Source organism: Schistocerca serialis, chromosome 6 (genome assembly GCF_023864345.2).
Source record: "Schistocerca serialis cubense isolate TAMUIC-IGC-003099 chromosome 6, iqSchSeri2.2, whole genome shotgun sequence".
In the NCBI taxonomy this organism is placed as follows: Eukaryota; Metazoa; Arthropoda; class Insecta; order Orthoptera; family Acrididae; genus Schistocerca; species Schistocerca serialis.
Genome location: NC_064643.1, coordinates 468,420,073 through 468,439,498, shown reverse-complemented (window position 1 = coordinate 468,439,498; position 19,426 = coordinate 468,420,073). Strand labels below are relative to the sequence as shown.

The following is a 19,426-nucleotide window of genomic DNA, read 5'->3' as shown; positions in this document are numbered from 1 at the left end:
ACGACAATCATGGCGGGCATTTGTGCTGCGTGGATGTCCAGAAACCCGTGCATGGATGTGACAATGTTCACTTGATCACTGATATCAGCATCGTTGTACAACTGACGCAGCACATCCAATTTGTGTGGCAATTCTCCGAAAGGATCATCCCGCCACTCAGAAGGTCACAATCTAACCCGTTTCAAGCTCTCCCAATTGGCTGTAGGAAGCACGAGTGCGTCTCTCCTTGGCATGATTGCCTGCTTCTCACGTTTGTATCACGCTGAGCCTTCTGGCTGTGAGCATTCCTTCTTAAAGGATAGACACAGATGGCGCTCTGGTAGCTGTGCCACTGAGCGGACGACGTTGGAACCATTATCAGTACAGTGACTATACCTCAGGTGGCTTATGCTCTCATTAGATCAAAATCGACGTCATCCGGCAGTATATTAGCTCGTAGCCAATGTCGTATGATAACGACACACATGTGGCCCAAGTCCTTCCCCATAGTGATACTTGTAATCGACCTCTCACCCTCAACACAGCGCCGGCCGAAGTGGCCGTGCGGTTAAAGGCGCTGCAGTCTGGAACCGCAAGACCGCTACGGTCGCAGGTTCGAATCCTGCCTCGGGCATGGCTGTGTGTGATGTCCTTAGGTTAGTTAGGTTTAACTAGTTCTAAGTTCTAGGGGACTAATGACCTCAGCAGTTGAGTCCCATAGTGCTCAGAGCCATTTGAACCTCAACACAGCCAACGGTCACTGTTGAGTACGGAGATTCTTAATAACGAACTCCTGGTCTCAGTTCGCATGTTCAGTAAGTGCAGATTATTGCTCGATACGCATCCAACATTTCTCTGTTTCTAATTCATTCGCTAGAGGTCTGAGACGTTCTTATCCAATCCAGGAGGATATCCGTAGCTGGTTGAGGTATTTAGTCAGTTGTGAGCAACACGAACTACGTTGTGTAGTGAAAACAAAAAAAAAAAAAAGCACTCCGTCTTCAGGCCACGAGTGGCCTACCGGGACCATCCGACCGCCGTGTCATCCTCAGTGGAGGATGCGGATAGGAGGGGCGTGGGGTCAGCAAACCGCTCTCCCGGTCGTTATGATGGTATTCTTGACCGAAGCCGCTACTATTCGGTCGAATAGCTCCTCAATTGGCATCACGAGGCTGAGTGCACCCCTAAAAATGGCAACAGCGCATGGTGGCCTGGATGGTCACCCATCCAAGTGCCGACCACCCCCAACAGTGCTTAACTTCGGTGATCTCACGGGAACCGGTGTATCCACTGCGGCAAGGCCGTTACCACGTTGTGTGGTAAGAACAACAAATAATTTTTTGAATATGTTGCTTTGTCTAAAAGGAGCTGCCGTATTTCATAACAAACTCACTGCTTATACGGTAAGTCGGTTCTTAAATTCAGAGACACAAAAAATTACACCTAATGTTTGCTCAGGTTACTGCTATTACTTACACACTCTTTTCGGAACTACGCCCACAGCAATACACACAAAAAGTATAAAATATCCATCCAGAAACACAGAGGGAGATGTTTACTCGGTCATCTCACCAGTCACATAACGCATTTTTAACTGAAGAATTAAGAAGGTATTTACGCAGCAAGTAATCAAGACAGAAAATCATGAATTACCTGCTCGATAGTGAATCCATTAATATTACTCAATTATTGTTCTCGTAAATAACAACTCTAACTTGTAACCGAATTATTCGTATTGTCAATCGACAGAGCATAATAAGGAATACATTTTTTTTCTCAACTACGCGCATTTATAATATCTCGGCCTACGCCTCACTACGTGACTTAGAATAATTTCAGTACAGCCATACGTAATTAATTTGGCTTTAACCTTCTAGCCGTTCAGCGTTCCGTCAGTCATACTAGCACAGACGACAATAGTAAATGGAAAGTCAAACGCTGTATTTGCCACAACTATACCCTAAATATTTGGAAAATTCCATCTTAAGTTCAACTGTGATCAAGGCCGTGAACCTGTTAAGGTTGGCCACTGTAGTTCAATCAAGTAAATTAATTTTACCTTGACCAATTCATTTACGCCAAACTGCATTATATCAATCAATCCTCGCATAGGTTAAAGCCACGCACTTCAAACAATGTAGCGCGGCAACACATAAGAATACCGAAATGTATAAAATTCACGCAATTTTCGTCTATAATGCGACGCTACTCGGCATCCTAATCAGTAAAAACTTCAGTAACAACTTCAGTAACCAGTAACATGTCACGGAAAAATAAGAACAGACAATATATGCAACGTCGCTGCAAGCTGTTGCAGTATGCTGATATGCACTAGCACAGCAGAAATAGGAACTTACGTAAATACGCTGTGTCTTGTAGCGTAACTGCTCTTCAACCACCAAGGAACCCATAAAACTCATATTTTGTGTTGTATTTGTCTTGTGAAACATTGTGGGAAATGTGATGCATGTGTACAATGTTTTGTTTGCAGAGGAAATCGCAAGATTTCCATGTAGATCTAAAATAAGATACTGCTCCAATTACGAAATAAATTGTTTTTTATATTAATACTTAAGTAATTTTTTTCGATTGCAGTGGGAATATGAAAGAAGCTGCCTTAAGACGCAGAGCGGTACACTGCATATTTCAAGCAAATCTAAATTCAATTAGACTTGACAACACGAGTAAATTCCTTCAGTGGGCTCTGCTTGAGCAGTAATTTGGTTCTTTTTCTTCTGTATTTGCAACACAGCTCAGTAACTGCAAAAACATAATTACGAAAGTTAAAAATTAAGTTGGTAGGTATGTAATTTTAATAGATTCCAGAAAAAACTAAGAAAGCACGGTGAAGTGTAGCCATGAGTGCACGAATACTTCTACAAGAATATGTAGATATTGAAGATATGTGGGTAGTTATGAATCTTACCTTCGTAATTTTGTATGTGCAGATCGTCAGAAGTTAAATACCGTAACTGAAATGCTCTTTTGTTCCAGGCGAACAACGCGTACACTCGTGACCAGTGGTTGCATTCCATACTGTGGAAGGTAAGATACGCATGTTACTGAGCAATAAATACTTGGATGATACTGTTTAGTGTGTTAGTGGATAAAGCGCTGATGAATTATGGCTTCCTTGTTACTTCTTTAAAAAAATAAAGATAAAAGAAAGCTACATTATGTGTGTTACGACATCAGTGACAGTTCAAATACCTATCACTTATCAGTACTGATTTATTCAGTTATACCTTGCATGCTAACCAGTTAGAATACTTTTGCATCCAAGGAAATGGTGAACATATCAATTGTGGCTAAGAAAATCGACTTCAATTTTCTTTCTTTTTTTTCCCACAAGGTTACAGCCTTCTATCCATTGGTGTGTGTAGATTTTCATTTCTGACGTGAAGTTGTGGATTCTCGTCTCATCCACAGAACATCACGAAAAGTTAGTTTGAACCTTTCTAGAACGGTCAAAACATCTCTGAGAAATTCTTTATCATGTTTTCCACAAATGTGGCACCAGTTTTGATTCAAGATTTATCGTATTTAATTACGCATGTGTATTGTCCGGTACCCTTTCTTTCGATATGTGAACGGCGTTAGTTATTTCATTGAAATTAATCGTCATTCTGTCGATCTACAATACCATATTGTGCACTTCCTGTTTACATCTGTAGTTCAAAAATGGTTCAAATGGCTCTGAGCACTATGGGACTCAACTGCTGAGGTCATCAGTCCCCTAGAACTTAGAACTAGTTAAACCTAACTAACCTAAAGACATCACACACATCCATGCCCGAGGCAGGATTCGAACCTGCGACCGTAGCGGTCTCGAGGTTCCAGACTGCAGCGCCTTTAACCGCACGGCCACTTCGGCCAGCTTACATCTATAGTTCCGCACGCTTTTACCGTCGATAATCTTCACAAGGGAAATACTTCTAATCTTATTATCTTATTCAGCTACAAATTCTAACTGTTGCATGCTAACGATTGGACTCCTTACAAAGCTTCAACATCTTTTAATGAGCTTCCGCTGGCGTTAAACCGTCCACATTAAATTATTTTAAGGCGGAATTGTAGTCTGGATTATCTATTTGAATGAAACACACACAAACACTTGAAAACTCTATGTAAACAAAACTGCTTCTCAGATCATGCCAATAAAATGGCTCTGAGCACTATGCGACTTAACTTCTGAGGTCATCAGTCGCCTAGAACTTAGAACTAATTAAACCTAACTGACCTAAGGACATCACACACATCCATGCCCGAGGCAGGTTTCGAACCCGCGACCGTAGCGGTCGCTCGGCTCCAGACTGTAGCGCCTAGAACCGCATGGCCACTCCGGCCGGCCGATCATGCCAATACCTGACTTACGTTGTCATCATATACCGACAACACAAAAGCAGAATGTAAATATTATTAACGTCGTCTCAGTACCTAGTGTAGCTATTTTCTTTCTGATCTATTAACCGCTTAAATTCGGAAATATAATTGCACTACTAATGATAACTCCGTATCAGTTCACTTTTAAAAATGATCTCCCTCGATAATGATGATAATCTTTTTAGAAATCCAGGGAAGTTTTAAAATCCAAGAATGATGAAAAGTGAAGTTGGCATATAAGGTCACAGTCAATTCTTATTCGACCATGACTTCCATATTTCTGCATGGGGTATTGGTACGTTCCGCACTATCAGCACTGACATTTTTTCGCTAAGTATAGAGATATTATTCTTGTTTCGGACCGCGTGAGGTGGTGCAGTGGTTAAGAAATGGGTAATATTGTACCAAATTCCCGCCTGAACCCTGATTTAGGTTTCCCTTGATATTCTTATAAGGTGAATGCCAGGGTGGTCACTTAAACAGGTGCAGTAGACGCGCGGTCGACGTGGCGGAATGTTAACCGAAGTAGATTCTCGGCCTGGTCTGAGATTCTCTCTGCTCGGGGATTGAGTGTTGTGTTGTCCTTACAGGCGTATCGTCAGAAATGACATTCCACTTTTGAGATGACTGCATGGGCACATCCCGAAGTCTAACTAAAGAAAAAAATTCCTCTTCGACTTAAGTAGTGTATTCTAACGACAAAATTCGTCATGGACCAAGCGTTTAACTGTTACCTTCACTCCTTCTTTGAATTGCCTTCTTATATTTTCAACATTGTTAATGAACAGGACATAATTTATTGCTTGCTTTCTAGAATCGGCAACACAGTAGCAGAGAGGACTATCGGAATTACAGGTTGAAGAACGCGTAACATGCTGCCGTTGTCCCCACATTTAACACACATCAGAAAGGAAATTGAGACAGGAACCCTGAGCATTTATCAGAGAAATTTTATAGTATTCCTTGGTAATGACACGTCGGAAGAAACTCTGGTATACAATGAAAACTTCAATTTCCATAAAACTCTATCGAGTGACAGCATGTTAACTTTTCCTCGAAGAATACATAACACTCAAATCACAGAATGTTTTCATCAGAAACTAGGCTGCTCAACACAATTAAAGTATCACTTCTTCGAAAGATCGTAACTGGCTCCCATGGCGACGCAGAGCCTTGAAATTTGGCTCAAAGGTGCCTATTACCTTCCTTTGTAACTGTGCAAATGCTTGGCGCGCTGTGACGTCACTCTCGGGCTCGGCTACGCCTCACACAGCAATGTGTTGACGCATGACAAACAAAGGCCAGAGTTCATAAGTTAATTTGACGTGTAAGTTGGGTTAGAGGCACACTGGCACCAAATGTCTCAGCAATTCTGGCCAACGCTATCGTGGAAGTGTCACACTATGACACGGCCGTCACACACCTTCTTACCCACATTTCACCCATTCTTTTGGCGCCTCTGTTTGGAGGTCAGAATCACAACGCCCAGCGTTGAAATCAGGCGGTTTTATTATATGTGGCCATGGAAAACATTTCAGTCACACGGCCACTCAGAATCGACACGAGAAGGCCTTAGGGGTGACGTAAGGGATGTCACTGAAACCACGCCATTTCTTGCTGTCAACAACCCCACTGAACGTTATCACACCGCTTTGGAGAGCAGTGCGACCTTTTTTCTCTCGTGTACAGGGGGGAGCCACTAGGGACCTTTCAAAACCATTTGGCGAAATCTGAACATGATCTAAAGCAGTAAAGACGGCGTATGCTTGTTCAGGTCTGCTGCTAAGCGCCTTCCTGTGGCATGATCACAGAGGGGTGTGACATCAAAACATGCGTGAGTAAAACGGCAAAGAGATTCTACAGTAAGAGTCCCAATTGAGGCAACACCCTTGGTGCTACCTGCTCATCTTTGTTGAGCGCTTTAAAAATATACCTGTGCAGGGACAAACTGTGACTAAACTCCTAGGTGCCTGCAGGCAGGCTGTGCTGCTCTTACGCCTCCTATTAGGCAGCTGGGCGCACAGGGGTGTCAAGGGATTGCATGCTTGCAGGCGCCTAGGACTGTCATAACGGTTTTGCCTCTGTACAGTGCTCAGCAAAAGCGGCTTGGTGGCATCGAGGGTTTTGCCCAACTGGGGGTCTTAGAGGGACCCTTCGCAGTTTTAATCACAAATATGTCACTGTTGTACCCCTCTGTGATCGCGCTACAGGAGGGCGCAAAACAGGAGAGGTGAAAAAGCGTAAACACCCTTTGCTGCTGCAGGTGAAGTTCAAATTTCATCGGATGATTTTTAACGGTCTCCGGTTGTTCCACTCTGTACACTAGGGCACTGCCCTTTGGAGGGCAGCGCGACTGCAGTTTTATGCAATGCGTTTTCTAGAGCATGGTGTACTTAGAAAAGGGTTGAATCATCCTCAGGGAGGTCAACATTGTCAAGAACTTCGTCTTGATGCTCACCACACTGCGAATTGTCGATTTCGACCTCGAAATGTGTGGTATTAACACCCCAAGGAAGAGGTTGGTTTCAATGACGCCCTTTATGCCGTCCCCTAATGTTTTTCCTTGTTGATTCTCGTCGGTGTGTCTGAAATGTTTTCTTCGGCCATCTACAAGGAAACCGAGCGAATTCAGCTATGGGCCTCACGATTCTGACCCCCATCGCAGAAGTGTCATAAGAAGGGGTGAAATGTGGATAAGAGGGGGTGTGACAATCGTGCGATAGAGTGACACGTCCATGATGGCGTTGAGCCGTTGGGCAGAACCCACCTTACACCAGACATGAACTTCTAAGTTCTGCCCTTTGTTTATGTGTCGACACCTTGCTGATTGAAAGGCCGCCGAGCCGCGGGGTGAGGTCGCAGGACGCCACGAATTTGCACTATTACTGAGGAACGTTGTAGGCACCGTGAACTAAATTTCAAACTTCAAAGTCGCCATGGGAGACAATTACAGGGTTTCGAAAAAGTGTCCTTACAATTGTTTCCCAGTGTGTAAACAAAAAAATGTTTAAATGTGTGCGAAATCTTATGGGACTTAACTGCTAAGGTCATCAGTCCCTAAGCTTACACACTACTTAACCTAAATTATCCTAAGGACAAATACACACACTCATGCCCGAAGGAGGACTCGAGCCTCCGCCGGGATCAGCCGCACAGCTCATGACTGCAGCACCCAAGACCGCTCGGCTAATCCCGCGCGGGAGTGTGTAAACAGGTTGTGTGTTTTCACATAAAGACCCAAAGAATTTAGAATAAGATTGTAAACGTGGTTTCTCGTCTGCTGGTTTCTAAGCTCTTATTGGTTGTGGAAAACATATTCTTGGAGCTCTCTTTACTGTTAGATTGTTAATAATTGTATTTTACCGCAACAGTTATGAACTTTGTCATAGAGGCATTCAAAGCAGACACTCGTGCTGCTGTCATAAGCATGTAGAGATCTGTTAAAGACTGTCCTCACACTCAGTTGAAATTTACTGGGCATCTATAAAAAGCATAATATCTGAAGTGACGCTAGTAAGAAAAGAAATAAAAAACAAGGGGCAACAATTTCTTCGAACGTAAGTATTAAATGGAGGTGACGATAGTATATACCTTTGTCGAAGTCATCTAAAATTTTGACTCCATTTTGAGCTGGAGTATGCAGCTTCATCCTTGTCATGATGGTTAGAAGGGAAGCTAGATGTAGGTGATAAGTGTTAAATGAGTTTCTCAGTAGTATCTGTTCGTGTCGCCGAGTGATCATCAGTTGATCTGCGAGTGGCAAGTTGCGGTCAAATATTCTGCTTACACAGATCTTTGCGATCGATGGCATTAACACTGCCCCTGCTATTTCCATTTCGTCCAATATAAATCTCAGCAACAGACGCCAGTTTCAGTGTGTGTTGATGTTGTCCGCCGTTAAATTTGTTGATGTTCAGTCCGAACGTGGAACAGCACTAACAGTTACTTTCGTCGCTGATGCTTTTGAATCAAAAGTAAATACATGCATTATTAAATTTATCTCGGTTTCAGAATGCTTATACCGACATAGCATCCGGTTCCATTTTTCACAGTTCGCAACAAAACACGAAGACGCGGATCTCTGTTACTGTCTGACTTGCCAGCAGACCAGTTTGCTTCTTCTTAATGTGTACGGTAGCACTTGGCGCTTTCGTAAATGTGTGCGGGCACTTACGAATATTTTTGCACACATTGCCACAAACATAATTGTCGGTTCATCGAAAATTTTATATACACCTTGAGAATTTTCATACTAGACACTAGAACTGCAACTATTGCTTTCCTCATAATTTTAACGTTTTGTTACCTCCCGTAGATCTACTGTTTTCTTTGCTGGCCTCCACTTGCTTTTCTTCTCGCAATTTAACCTTGCAATATATTTATTAAAAACTTATTGTATTCTCGTAAATGTCCAATAAGTTTAGTTTTCCTTTTCGGAGCGTTCTATGGGGTTTCATCTTTCTTTGATTTATTTCGGAAAATCTTTAGTGCATTTCGATTCTGCATAGGTGCTTCTCGTTGGCCTTTTCCAAAGACACATTTCCGCCATTTCTCAATGCTTTAAACATTGTCCAGCTTTTACAACCATACCGGAACACATTTCATATGAATATCTTGACTTTATTTTTTTCTTTTCTAAACTGAATAACCTTAGCAGTAATTATTGTCGTCTTTAATTTTAAGGAATGTTTAATTTTGAATTTATATTTGTAATCATACTCTGTCTGTCGTCTCCTGTAATTAAGGGGCGTAAATAAGAAATTTTAGCAACGTTTTCTATCTTTGTTCTTTCACTCTAGATGTCAGCTGTCGTCCTCGTCTGATTTGCTTACTGCAATAACTTTGGTCTTTTTACTACTAATCTTAAGTTTAGATTTCTTGAGAAATGTTGAAAATCTAGGATGTGTATTGTGTACATTTTTTCAATGTCATTCGTAAATCTCGTGCAGTGAATGGTAGCTCCATTCACCTTAACTCCAGTTTATTTTTCCTTTGAAGATATTAACAGCTTTTTCGAGTAAAAGCTTAAAGTAATATATTGATAACGAGCGATATTCTCTTCCTCTTTCTAATTTTAGCATTACATTGCTCTCTAGTGATATTTTACTAGAGACAGTAATTTGAAATCTCTGTAAATCGCATTTTTATTCCGTGTACATCCCGCTTTTATTGGCATTATCAAATGACCACAACGCTGACACTATCTTTCATATACCGTATGTACCGGCTGTCAGCTCCGAGGGAAGCACATTCTCACCTGTCATGTCTTATTGCAGTTTGGCATGCAGAAGGAATAGAGCACGTGTGTTGAGGGAGACCATCTGCCAGAGACTAAAGTAAATTACGCAATAGGATCTGGACAGCTACCTGTCAAGGTCTCGAAGGCGGACGTAACAGGGGGAGCCGATAATTCCGAGGAGGTCATCCCCAGCCCAGCTAGGGGCGCATGGCTGCTCTCTGATCCCCCCTCCCCCTCCTCAACCCCTTCCACAACCTCCGGTAGTCCCTCACGCTGAAGTCCCCCCTCGGGAAATCACCGATAATGACGTGGACAGTAGGGCGGTGGCGAGGTTTCCATTCCATTAGGGCCGCAGCATCAGTCACACGGACAGCCGTGGCCGCGGGTGATCGACCCGCCGGCGGGGCGCCCAGGGCGTGGTTCGTGTCCCGGCTGGGGCAGGGCAGCCGCACTGGGCTATACAATACACCACTGCCGTTCAAGGTAACGATACAGATCCACCCACGTTTATATTTTAGTAGGAGGCAAGCCCCACATCAGCAGATTCTCAAATCCACAACTACTACGCATATATGTACCTCGTGGTCGCTGACTTTTCCAAGGTTGTAGGGCTGTAGTTTGTAAGGGCTACAACGTTGGTAATAGTAACAATACAACGGCTCCATGCAAATCGGACTTCGTCCGTGAAGCGAACGAAGCACAGCTCTAAAGCAAGTTTGCTGTTGGAAAGTTAATGATGAGACAAGCTGGTACATTTCACTACTCGTGTCTCACGAGAATTAACCTTTTTGTTTTGTGATACTGATGTGGTGGCTTTACAGAGTCTGCAGATTGCAAAAAAATATATATCATAGTTTAAAGATGTTAATGCATCTCCCACGCCACACGCCTGGAGGCCATCATTACCACATATATAGAATAGCATTCACATAGCTGCCTGACAGAAAGCGTCTAGCTAGCACACCGTATTTTATATGAGGACCGTGTAGTGATAGTGGGTGGGGCGGGAAGAAGTTTGGACAGGGATGAGGCATATGACATAGTTGGTGACCTGGACAACATAGTTTCCCTGACTCATGGCACCAACCAACACTTTGTTGAGCTGTTCTGGCGTCATTATCGACCACACCTTGATGGAGCTCTATCAGTGTGGGGTGTTTTTTAAGATAAACCAACCACCACTTAGTTGAGCTGTTCTGGCGTCATGATTGACCACACCTTGATGGAGCTCTATCAGTGTGGGGTCTTTTTTAAGATAAATCCAGACAACCGGTTTCCCTGCCTAAAGAGTATCTCCAGCAGATAAAAAATACTGAAACAATCACTCACAACACAGATTTTAGCACTTTAAATATCACACATACCAGATGTCACGAAGAAAAACAAACCATTGGAAAGAGTAACATGGGGCATTTCACAGCCGTAACAATCCTCCATCAAAACATTCAATCAATAAGAAATAAGATACAACTATTAGAAGTTGAGCTCCAATCTTTGAACTGCACATTAGTTTGTATTACTGAGCACTGGTGTAGAGACACAAAAATGCAACATGTAGTGTTATCATTGTATGAAAGGGCAAATTCTTACTGCAGAACTACTTCAAGGGGTGGAGGATCACGCATTTATATCATAAAAGGAACACAGTTCAAATCAGGTCACGACCTCAGTACAGTAAGTGAAGACAAACACTTTGAAATATCAGCTATTGAATTAACAGGGCTTGATATCACCAAGAAATTAATTATTTTGTGTGTGTATAGATCTCCCAGTGGTAATGTGGACACTTTTTTCAATAAATTGGCAGAAGTTCTAGATAAAGCCTCAAGTACAAATGTCAACATAATTCTGTGTGGGGCCGTTAACATCAGCACTAATATCATAAATCAATTCAGCAGCAGCTTCATAAACATCCTTCAAAGTTTTGGCATGTCCCTCTTGGTCTATAGTGCAACAAGGGTTACTATAATGACTGCATCAGTAATTGACCATGTGGACAGGGAAAAATGTGATGTAGCTGTAAAACATCTCGGACTATCAGATCATCTCTGTCAAATAACAACAGTGAAATCAGGCATCGAATCATTCCCTAAACTACAAGCCTACAAACGACATCTATCAGAAATCAAAGTAAAAGATTTTTCAAGATAACTATGAAAATAAAACTAAGATGAAGTGTATAAGGAAACCAATGTGAATATGAAATTCTCTAAATTCTCCACATTGTTTAAACTGAACTTTGAAAAGGCATTTCCAAAAGTATGCATGTCTGTATCAACATCCCACAAGACCGGATGGATAACAGCATGTATTATATAGTCCTCCCAAACACCTCAGTTCCATGAAAAAGATTCGCAATAATCCAGACTTCTTAAATTTCTATCATAGATACAAAAAGATCTATAGGAAGGTGCTGATTGCTGCAAAAAGTCATTAAATGACAAAAAATATATAATGCAGAGAATAAAAGCAAAGCAGTCAGGGATGTTATAAAAAAGGAAACTCAGAATAACATACTTCTAAGGGAGGGGGATAAGGACCACAACACTTAGCAAACTATGTAAACGAGCATTTTTCAAGTATTGCAGAGAACTTACAGCAAAAAATCCCCAAAACAAATATAACACCTGTAAATAATGTTGCACTAAATACAATGATGTTACTTCCAACAACAGAGTATGAAGTCAATAAAACTGTTGTTGTTGTTGTTGTTGTTGTTGTCTTCAGTCCTGAGACTGGTTTGATGCAGCTCTACATGCTACTCTATCCTGTGCAAGCTTCTTCATCCCCCAGTACCTACCGCAACCTACATCCTTCTGAATCTGCTTAGTGTATTCATCTCTTGGTCTCCCTCTGCAATTTTTACCCTCCACGCTGCCCTCCAGTACTAAATTGGTGATCCCTTGATGCCTCAGAACATGTCCTACCAACCGATCCCTTCTTCTAGTCAAGTTGTGCCACAAACTCCTCTTCTCCCCAATTCTATTCGATACGTCCTCATTAGTTACGTGATCTACCCATATAATCTTCAGCACTCTTCTGTAGCACCACATTTCGAAAGCTTCTATTCTCTTCTTGTCCAAACTATTTATCGTCCATGTTTCCCATACATGGCTACACTCCATGCAAATACTTTCAGAAACGACTTCCTGACACTTAAATCTATACTCGATGTTAACAAATTTCTCTTCTTCAGAAACGCTTTCCTTGCCATTGCCAGTCTACCTTTTATATCCTCTCTACTTCGACCATCATCAGTTATTTTGCTCCCCAAATAGCAAAGCTCCGTTAATACTTTCAGTGTCTCATTTCCTAAACTAATTCCCTCAGCATCACCCGACTTAATCTGACGACACTCCATTATCCTCGTTTTGCTTTTGTTGATGTTCATCTTATATCCTCCTTTCAAGACACTATCCATTCCGTTCAACTGCTCTTCCAAGTCCATTGCTGTCTCTGACAGAATTACAATGTCATCGGCGAACCTCAAAGTTTTTATTTCTTCTCCATGGATTTTAATACCTACACCGAATTTTTCTTTTGTTTCCTTCACTGCTTGTTCAATATACAGATTGAATAACATCGGGGAGAGGCTACAACCCTGGCTCACTCCCTTCCCAACCACTGCTTCCCTTTCATGCCCCCTCGACTCTTACAACTGCCATCTGGTTTCTGTACAAATTGTAAATAGCCTTTCGCTCTCTGTATTTTACCCCTGCCGCCTTCAGACTTTGAAAGAGAGTATTCCAGTCAACATTGTCAAAAGCTTTCTCTAAGTCTACAAATGCTAGAATCGTAGGTTTGCCCTTCCTTCATCTAGCTTCTAAGATAAGTCATAGGGTCAGTATTGCCTCAAGTGTTCCAACATTTCTACGGAAACCAAACTGATCTTCCCCGAGGTCGGCTTCTACTAGTTTTTCCATTCGTCTGTAAAGAATTCGCGTTAGTATTTTGCAACTGTGACTTATTAAACTGATAGTTCGGTAATTTTCACATCTGTCAACACCTGCTTTCTTTGGGATTGGAATTATTATATTCTTCTTGAAGTCTGAGGGTATTTCGCCTGTTTCATACATCTTGCTCACCAGATGGTAGAGTTTTGTCAGGACTGGCTCTCCCAATGCCGTCAGTAGTTCCAATGGAATGTTGTCTACTCTGGGGGACTTGTTTCGACTCAGGTCTTTCAGTGCTCTGTCAAACTCTTCATGCAGTATCGTATCTCCCATTTCATCTTCATCTACATCCTCTTCCATTTCCATAATATTGTCCTCAAGTACATCGCCCTTGTATAGACCCACTATATACTCCTTCCACCTTTCTTCTTTCCCTTCTTTGCTTAGAACTGGGTTTCCATCTGAGCACTTGATGTTCATACAAATGGCTCTCTTTTCTCCAAAGGTCTCTTTAATTTTCCTGTAGGCAGTATCTATCTTACCCCTAGTGAGATAGGCCTCTACATCCTTACATTTGTCCTCTAGCCATCCCTGCTTAGCCATTTTGCACTTCCTGTCGATCTCATTTTTGAGACTTTTGTATTCCTTTGTGCCTGCTTCATTTACTGCATTTTTATATTTTCTCCTTTCATCAATTAAATTCAATATATCTTCTGTTACCCAAGGATTTCTACTAGCCCTCGTCTTTTTACCTACTTGCTCCTCTCCTGCCTTCAGCACTTCATCCCTCAAAGCTACCCATTCTTCTTCTACTGTATTTCTTTCCCCCATTACTGTCAATTGTTCCCTTATGCTCTCCCTGAAACTCTGTACAACCTCTTGTTCTTTCAGTTTATCCAGGTCCCACCTCCTTAAATTCCAGCCTTTTTGCAGTTTCTTCAGTTTTAATCTACAGTTCATAACCAATAGATTGTGGTCAGAGTCCACATCTGCCCCTGGAAATGTCTTACAATTTAAAACCTGGTTCCTAAATCTCTGTCTTACCATTATATAATCTATCTGAAACCTGTCAGTGTCTCCAGGCTTCTTCCCTGTATACAGCCCTCTTTTATGATTCTTGAACCAAGTGTTAGCTATATAAAACTGTTAAAAAATAAAAAATAAAAAGTCAGTAGGCTTAGATGACGTACCAATGTGTATACTGAAAAAATTCATACGGATTATACATTTCCAGAGCAGTTAAAACAGGCAAGAGTTGTACCTTAGCTTAAGAAAGGCAATGCAGAAGACATAGAAAATTACCGGCCCATTTCCCTGCTGTCAGCATTCTCAAAAATAATACAAGCAGTTATGAAAGACAGATTAATGAATTATGTGAAGAAATAAAATCTTTAAAGCGAATCACAGTTTGGTTTCTGAAGTGGCAAAAATACGGAGTCAGCCATAGTAGAAGTGACAAAAGTTGTACCTGAAGCGAGCGTGTCACAGGCATATTTTTGGATCTTTCTAAGGCGTTTGATCAGTCGACCACAAGATTCTATTAAATAAATTAGAAGCATTAGGAATAAGAGGGGTAGCTAACGACTGGTTTCGATCATACCTAAAAAGAGTAGAGATAACACATACTTCAAATAGATCTAAACATTAGTAAAACACTTATCAGAACCAATATACATTCATATAGGGGTTCTGTAAGGTAGCATATTAGGACTAATACTATTCCTGATGTACATCAATGACTTTCCCAGTAGTGCTACTCATGGTGAAAAAAATTCTCTTCACTGATGACAGCAGTATTATAGTCATTGAGAAATCAAGAGAACTCCTTGCTGAGAAAGCAAATGAAACTCTCAAGGAAGTTTATGATTGGTCAGAAAGCAATAAAGTGCCATTGAACATAAAGAAAACTAATACCATAAATTTCAGTTTGAAGAGGAGAAATGACAATGTTGAATTAAATGTAGATGGCACCTCTATAGACTATGTAATAAATGCAAAATTTCTTTGAATGAATATTGATTCTCAGTTGAAGTGGTTTGAACACTCAAAGGTACTTGCAAACAGAATGTCATCAGCATGTTATGCCCTTCGAATCCCTTCATCAGTGTGTAACATGCAGTGTCTTTTAGTTACATATTATTAATATGTACACTCAGTTCTTAGCTATGGTATTCTTTTTTGGGGAACAAACGCACAAAATACGAACTTAATGTGGTCGCTGTCCGTCCATTGCCAGTTTTCTTGACCGGAGACGCTACTTCCCAACGAAGTAAATCCGCAATTGGCGTCACAGTAATAAGGAGCCTCTCAGACCATGACATGCAGTTCCTTTTGCTAAACGTTAATACTGATCAGTCTAAGTCTGAAATCAAAAAGGTAGTCTGTAAGACAAAAATTAATTCTTGTAGGGAACTCATCAGAGGCATGAATTGGAGTGATGGGCACAGTGCTCATAGAATGAATGAGAAATGCAACATTTTTACTAATAAATCTCCTTAACTTACTTGAAAACTGTTTCTCCCCCCCTCCCCCAAACTAATCCAGATTAGGCTAAATGCTGTCAAAAGGCTATGGATTACCGAAGGAATGAAGGTATCCTGTAAGTCAGAAAAGAAACTATATCAGCTGGAAAGAGTTCTGACGTAAATGCTATAGATCATCAGAAAAAAATACTGCATGATATTGAGAATAGTAATAAGGGCATCAAAGCAAATGCATCATCAGAAAAGGATGGTCGCATCAAGTAACGAAATAATGACAGTTTGGGATATCGTATTTTGGTGGAACATTGCGAGGCTGCTGTTAGGATTGACAATTTTAAAGCAGTGCCTTACCTGTGGAATTCTATTTCATGGAGATGTTTTCTACTGATTGATGCTGCTTTTCCTAGTATTGTTGCAATAGGATGACATTTTGTTAATGCGTCCCTTCGTAATTGTTACTGAAAAGTAAGTAGGTGCTGTCTTGGAATACCTCAAACCAGTCATTACAATAACTACAATAATTTGAGTATGGCCCTTACAACATCGATAGAACTAATGTCCACAATAAAATCCTTCAAATCAAAACATTCTAGTGGCTATGAAAATATATCAACAAAGTTGATTAAACAGGGAGCATCTGTTTAGTGACATTTTAAGTTATTTATTTATAAGCAGTCTTATCAGTGGAACGTATCCTGAGTGGTTAAAATATGCTGAAGTTAAGCCTTTGTATAAGAGAGGAGAAATACTAGCAAACTTCCGTCCAGTTTCACTTTTGCCAGTATTCTCAAATTTTAGAAAAGATAATATACAGTCGTCTTCTTAACCATCTGCCCACAAATAAAATATTGTCCAAGTAACAATTAGGGTTTCTAAAGAGTTCTGATATTGAGAAGGCTACATACACATATTATGAGAATGTACTTAATTCATTAGACAATAAATTATATGCTACTGGTACATTCTGCGATATGTCAAAGACAATTTACTGTGTAAATCACTATATCCTTTTAAGTAAATTAAAATATTACAGTGCAACAGGAAATGCTGCAAAATGATTCAAATCCTATACCTCTGGCAGAAAACAAAGGGCGTCAGTAGGAAAGAGACGTGTATGAAGTTATCAGACATTGTCCAACTGGGAACCAGTAACATTTGGTGTCCCCAAGGTTCCATCTTAGGCCCCCTTACTTTTTCTTGTGTATATGAATGACCTTTCATCAGTAACATTGCCAGAATCAAATTTTATTTTGTTTCTTTTTTTGGCAGATGATACAAACATTGCAATAAATAGTAAATAAAGTACAGCCTTAGAAAGGTTGACTAATGAAATTTTCATGGACATTAATATGTGGTTCCTAGCCAATTCCGTCACTAAACCTTGAAAATATTGTATGCAGTTCAGAAGTAGTAAAAGGTTTCCTGCCAGTATATGCCTAAAATATGACACAAGCAGATAGAAGAAGTCGAGAATGTTAAATTCTTTGGATTACATCTCGCCAATAAATTTAACTGGGAGGAGCATTCCACAGAACTGCTGAAACCGCTAAACAAATCTATACTCGCTATGCGAATGTTGTCAGACATAGGTGATGCAAAAATAAAAAAAAGCTAACGTACTATGCTTACTTTCATTCCATAATGTCAGACGAGATAATTTTCTGGTGTAGCTTATCAAGCCAATCAAAAGTTTTCCGAGCCCAAAATCGTGCAATGCGAATTACTTGCGGTGCGAATTCAAGCGCATACTGCAAAAGGCTGTCTGAGGAACTGGGGATACTAACTATTGCTTCACAATACATTTATTCCTTAATTAAATTTGTCATTAAAATATTTTTTTTCAAACCATGGAATCAGTACTAGAAATAAGAATTACTTTCACAAATATTGAAAGTCACATCCTTTGGCTCAGAAAGCCGTCCTCTGTTCAACACTACACATTTTCAATAGCATGCCAGCAGTCATAAAAAGTTTAACTAATAACAAAGTTAACTTTGAGAGGAGTCTAAAGGATTTGTTAGTGGACAACTCCTTCTCCTACATTGATGAATTTCTTAGCAGAACTGGGTGACGCCTGTATGTTATTAAGATGTTAATATTGCGTACAATCTGACTTCTGTACAAATGTTGAGTAGTAATGTGATCCTTGTAAATAAGTGCTCTAAGACGCTTATTTTTTATTTGATCATGTGTGGCTACAATAGATAAAGAATTATCATATCCACCTTAAGCTATTGAACATTTAGTATTTGGTGACAAGTTTTATATACTTTTAATTGTAAATACACTTAAAATGTTTTTGACCGATTCCACATCCACAAGGGCAATTACATTTGGGATCTATGGAAGGTGCATTAGCATGTTTGTTCTTATTTTGTAAACATTTACTGTATGTTATTGTTTTCTGGAATGTTCCACGTCCCAGATGATATCCTCATTATGGACCAGTGAAAGGAAAAGTAAATCTAATTTAACGAGGGCTGAGTGCATCCTGCTTACCAACAGTGCTCGGCAGACCTGGTCGTTGACCCATCCAAGTGCTAACCAAGCCCGACAGTGCTTAACTTTGGTGATCGGACGGGAACCGATGTTACCACTGCGGCAACGCCGTTGGCTGATTTATTGTATGGCTGATATACATTAAGAACATTAATTTACATTTGGTTAAGAGTCTACACTAAACAATCCCAGCCAAATTCGACTCTCGCATTATCTTGACCACATCAAAATAAATTGTATTTAATTCAAAAAGGGTTTGTGGCTGCGTATCATCCTTATTACTAAGTGACTAACCTGGAATCTCACCCTAGTCGCGGGCTGCCTACCTAACAGATTTCAGGGGCAACAAAAATTTGATTTTCAATATTTCATGTAAGTATTCACCGAGTTCAAACATTTAAAGTGCTATCATAATCTATTTATTATAAGGTACAATCTTACATTAAGAGTTTAGCACAGTAAGAAAAGTATTAACGTCAGAAATTTCGTGCTGAGGCATCGTAACTGACGGCATGCGTGTACCCGAACTTTACTCATCCAGTATGTATCATACCTCGAAAATAGTGTGCTGCGTCCGGCTGTATAATAATTATTAATCGTTCTTCGTCATGTGCGAGTCAGAGAATATGTTTAAGCAAGATGTTAGCGGCGCCGCCCATGTAGGAACCATTGCTCCGTCGCACTGTTTCATTAGCCTGATGCTAGAAGAACGAAGATACGCTACCTCTGTTCTTCTTTGTCCTCTGCCGATATAAGATGTAATTAACAAGGCCAAGCATTTTATGTCGAGTGCACTGCAATTGTTGTATATCAAAGTAAACACTGAAACTAATATAGATACAGTCACTCTGGTGAGAATATGTCAGTCTTTTACATACTAATTTTGTAATTAGAAATTTCCTGATTACTCACCACCTACGTTTCCTTTTCCTGAGCATTTGTGAATGAAT

General features: G+C 40.5%; 1 protein-coding gene and 1 pseudogene across 1 annotated transcript in view; one reads left to right on the top strand and one right to left on the bottom strand.

The window, feature by feature from the left end:
* Window positions 1-19,426, top strand: part of LOC126484923 (C-Maf-inducing protein-like) — a 970,852-nt gene that overhangs the window by 828,169 nt on the left and 123,257 nt on the right. The window contains exon 3 of the mRNA XM_050108524.1: window positions 2,974-3,024. Within this exon, the coding sequence (XP_049964481.1) occupies window positions 2,974-3,024 (51 nt within the window). The remainder of the gene's footprint in view (window positions 1-2,973; window positions 3,025-19,426) is intronic.
* Window positions 1,171-1,288, bottom strand: LOC126485516 (5S ribosomal RNA; annotated as a pseudogene).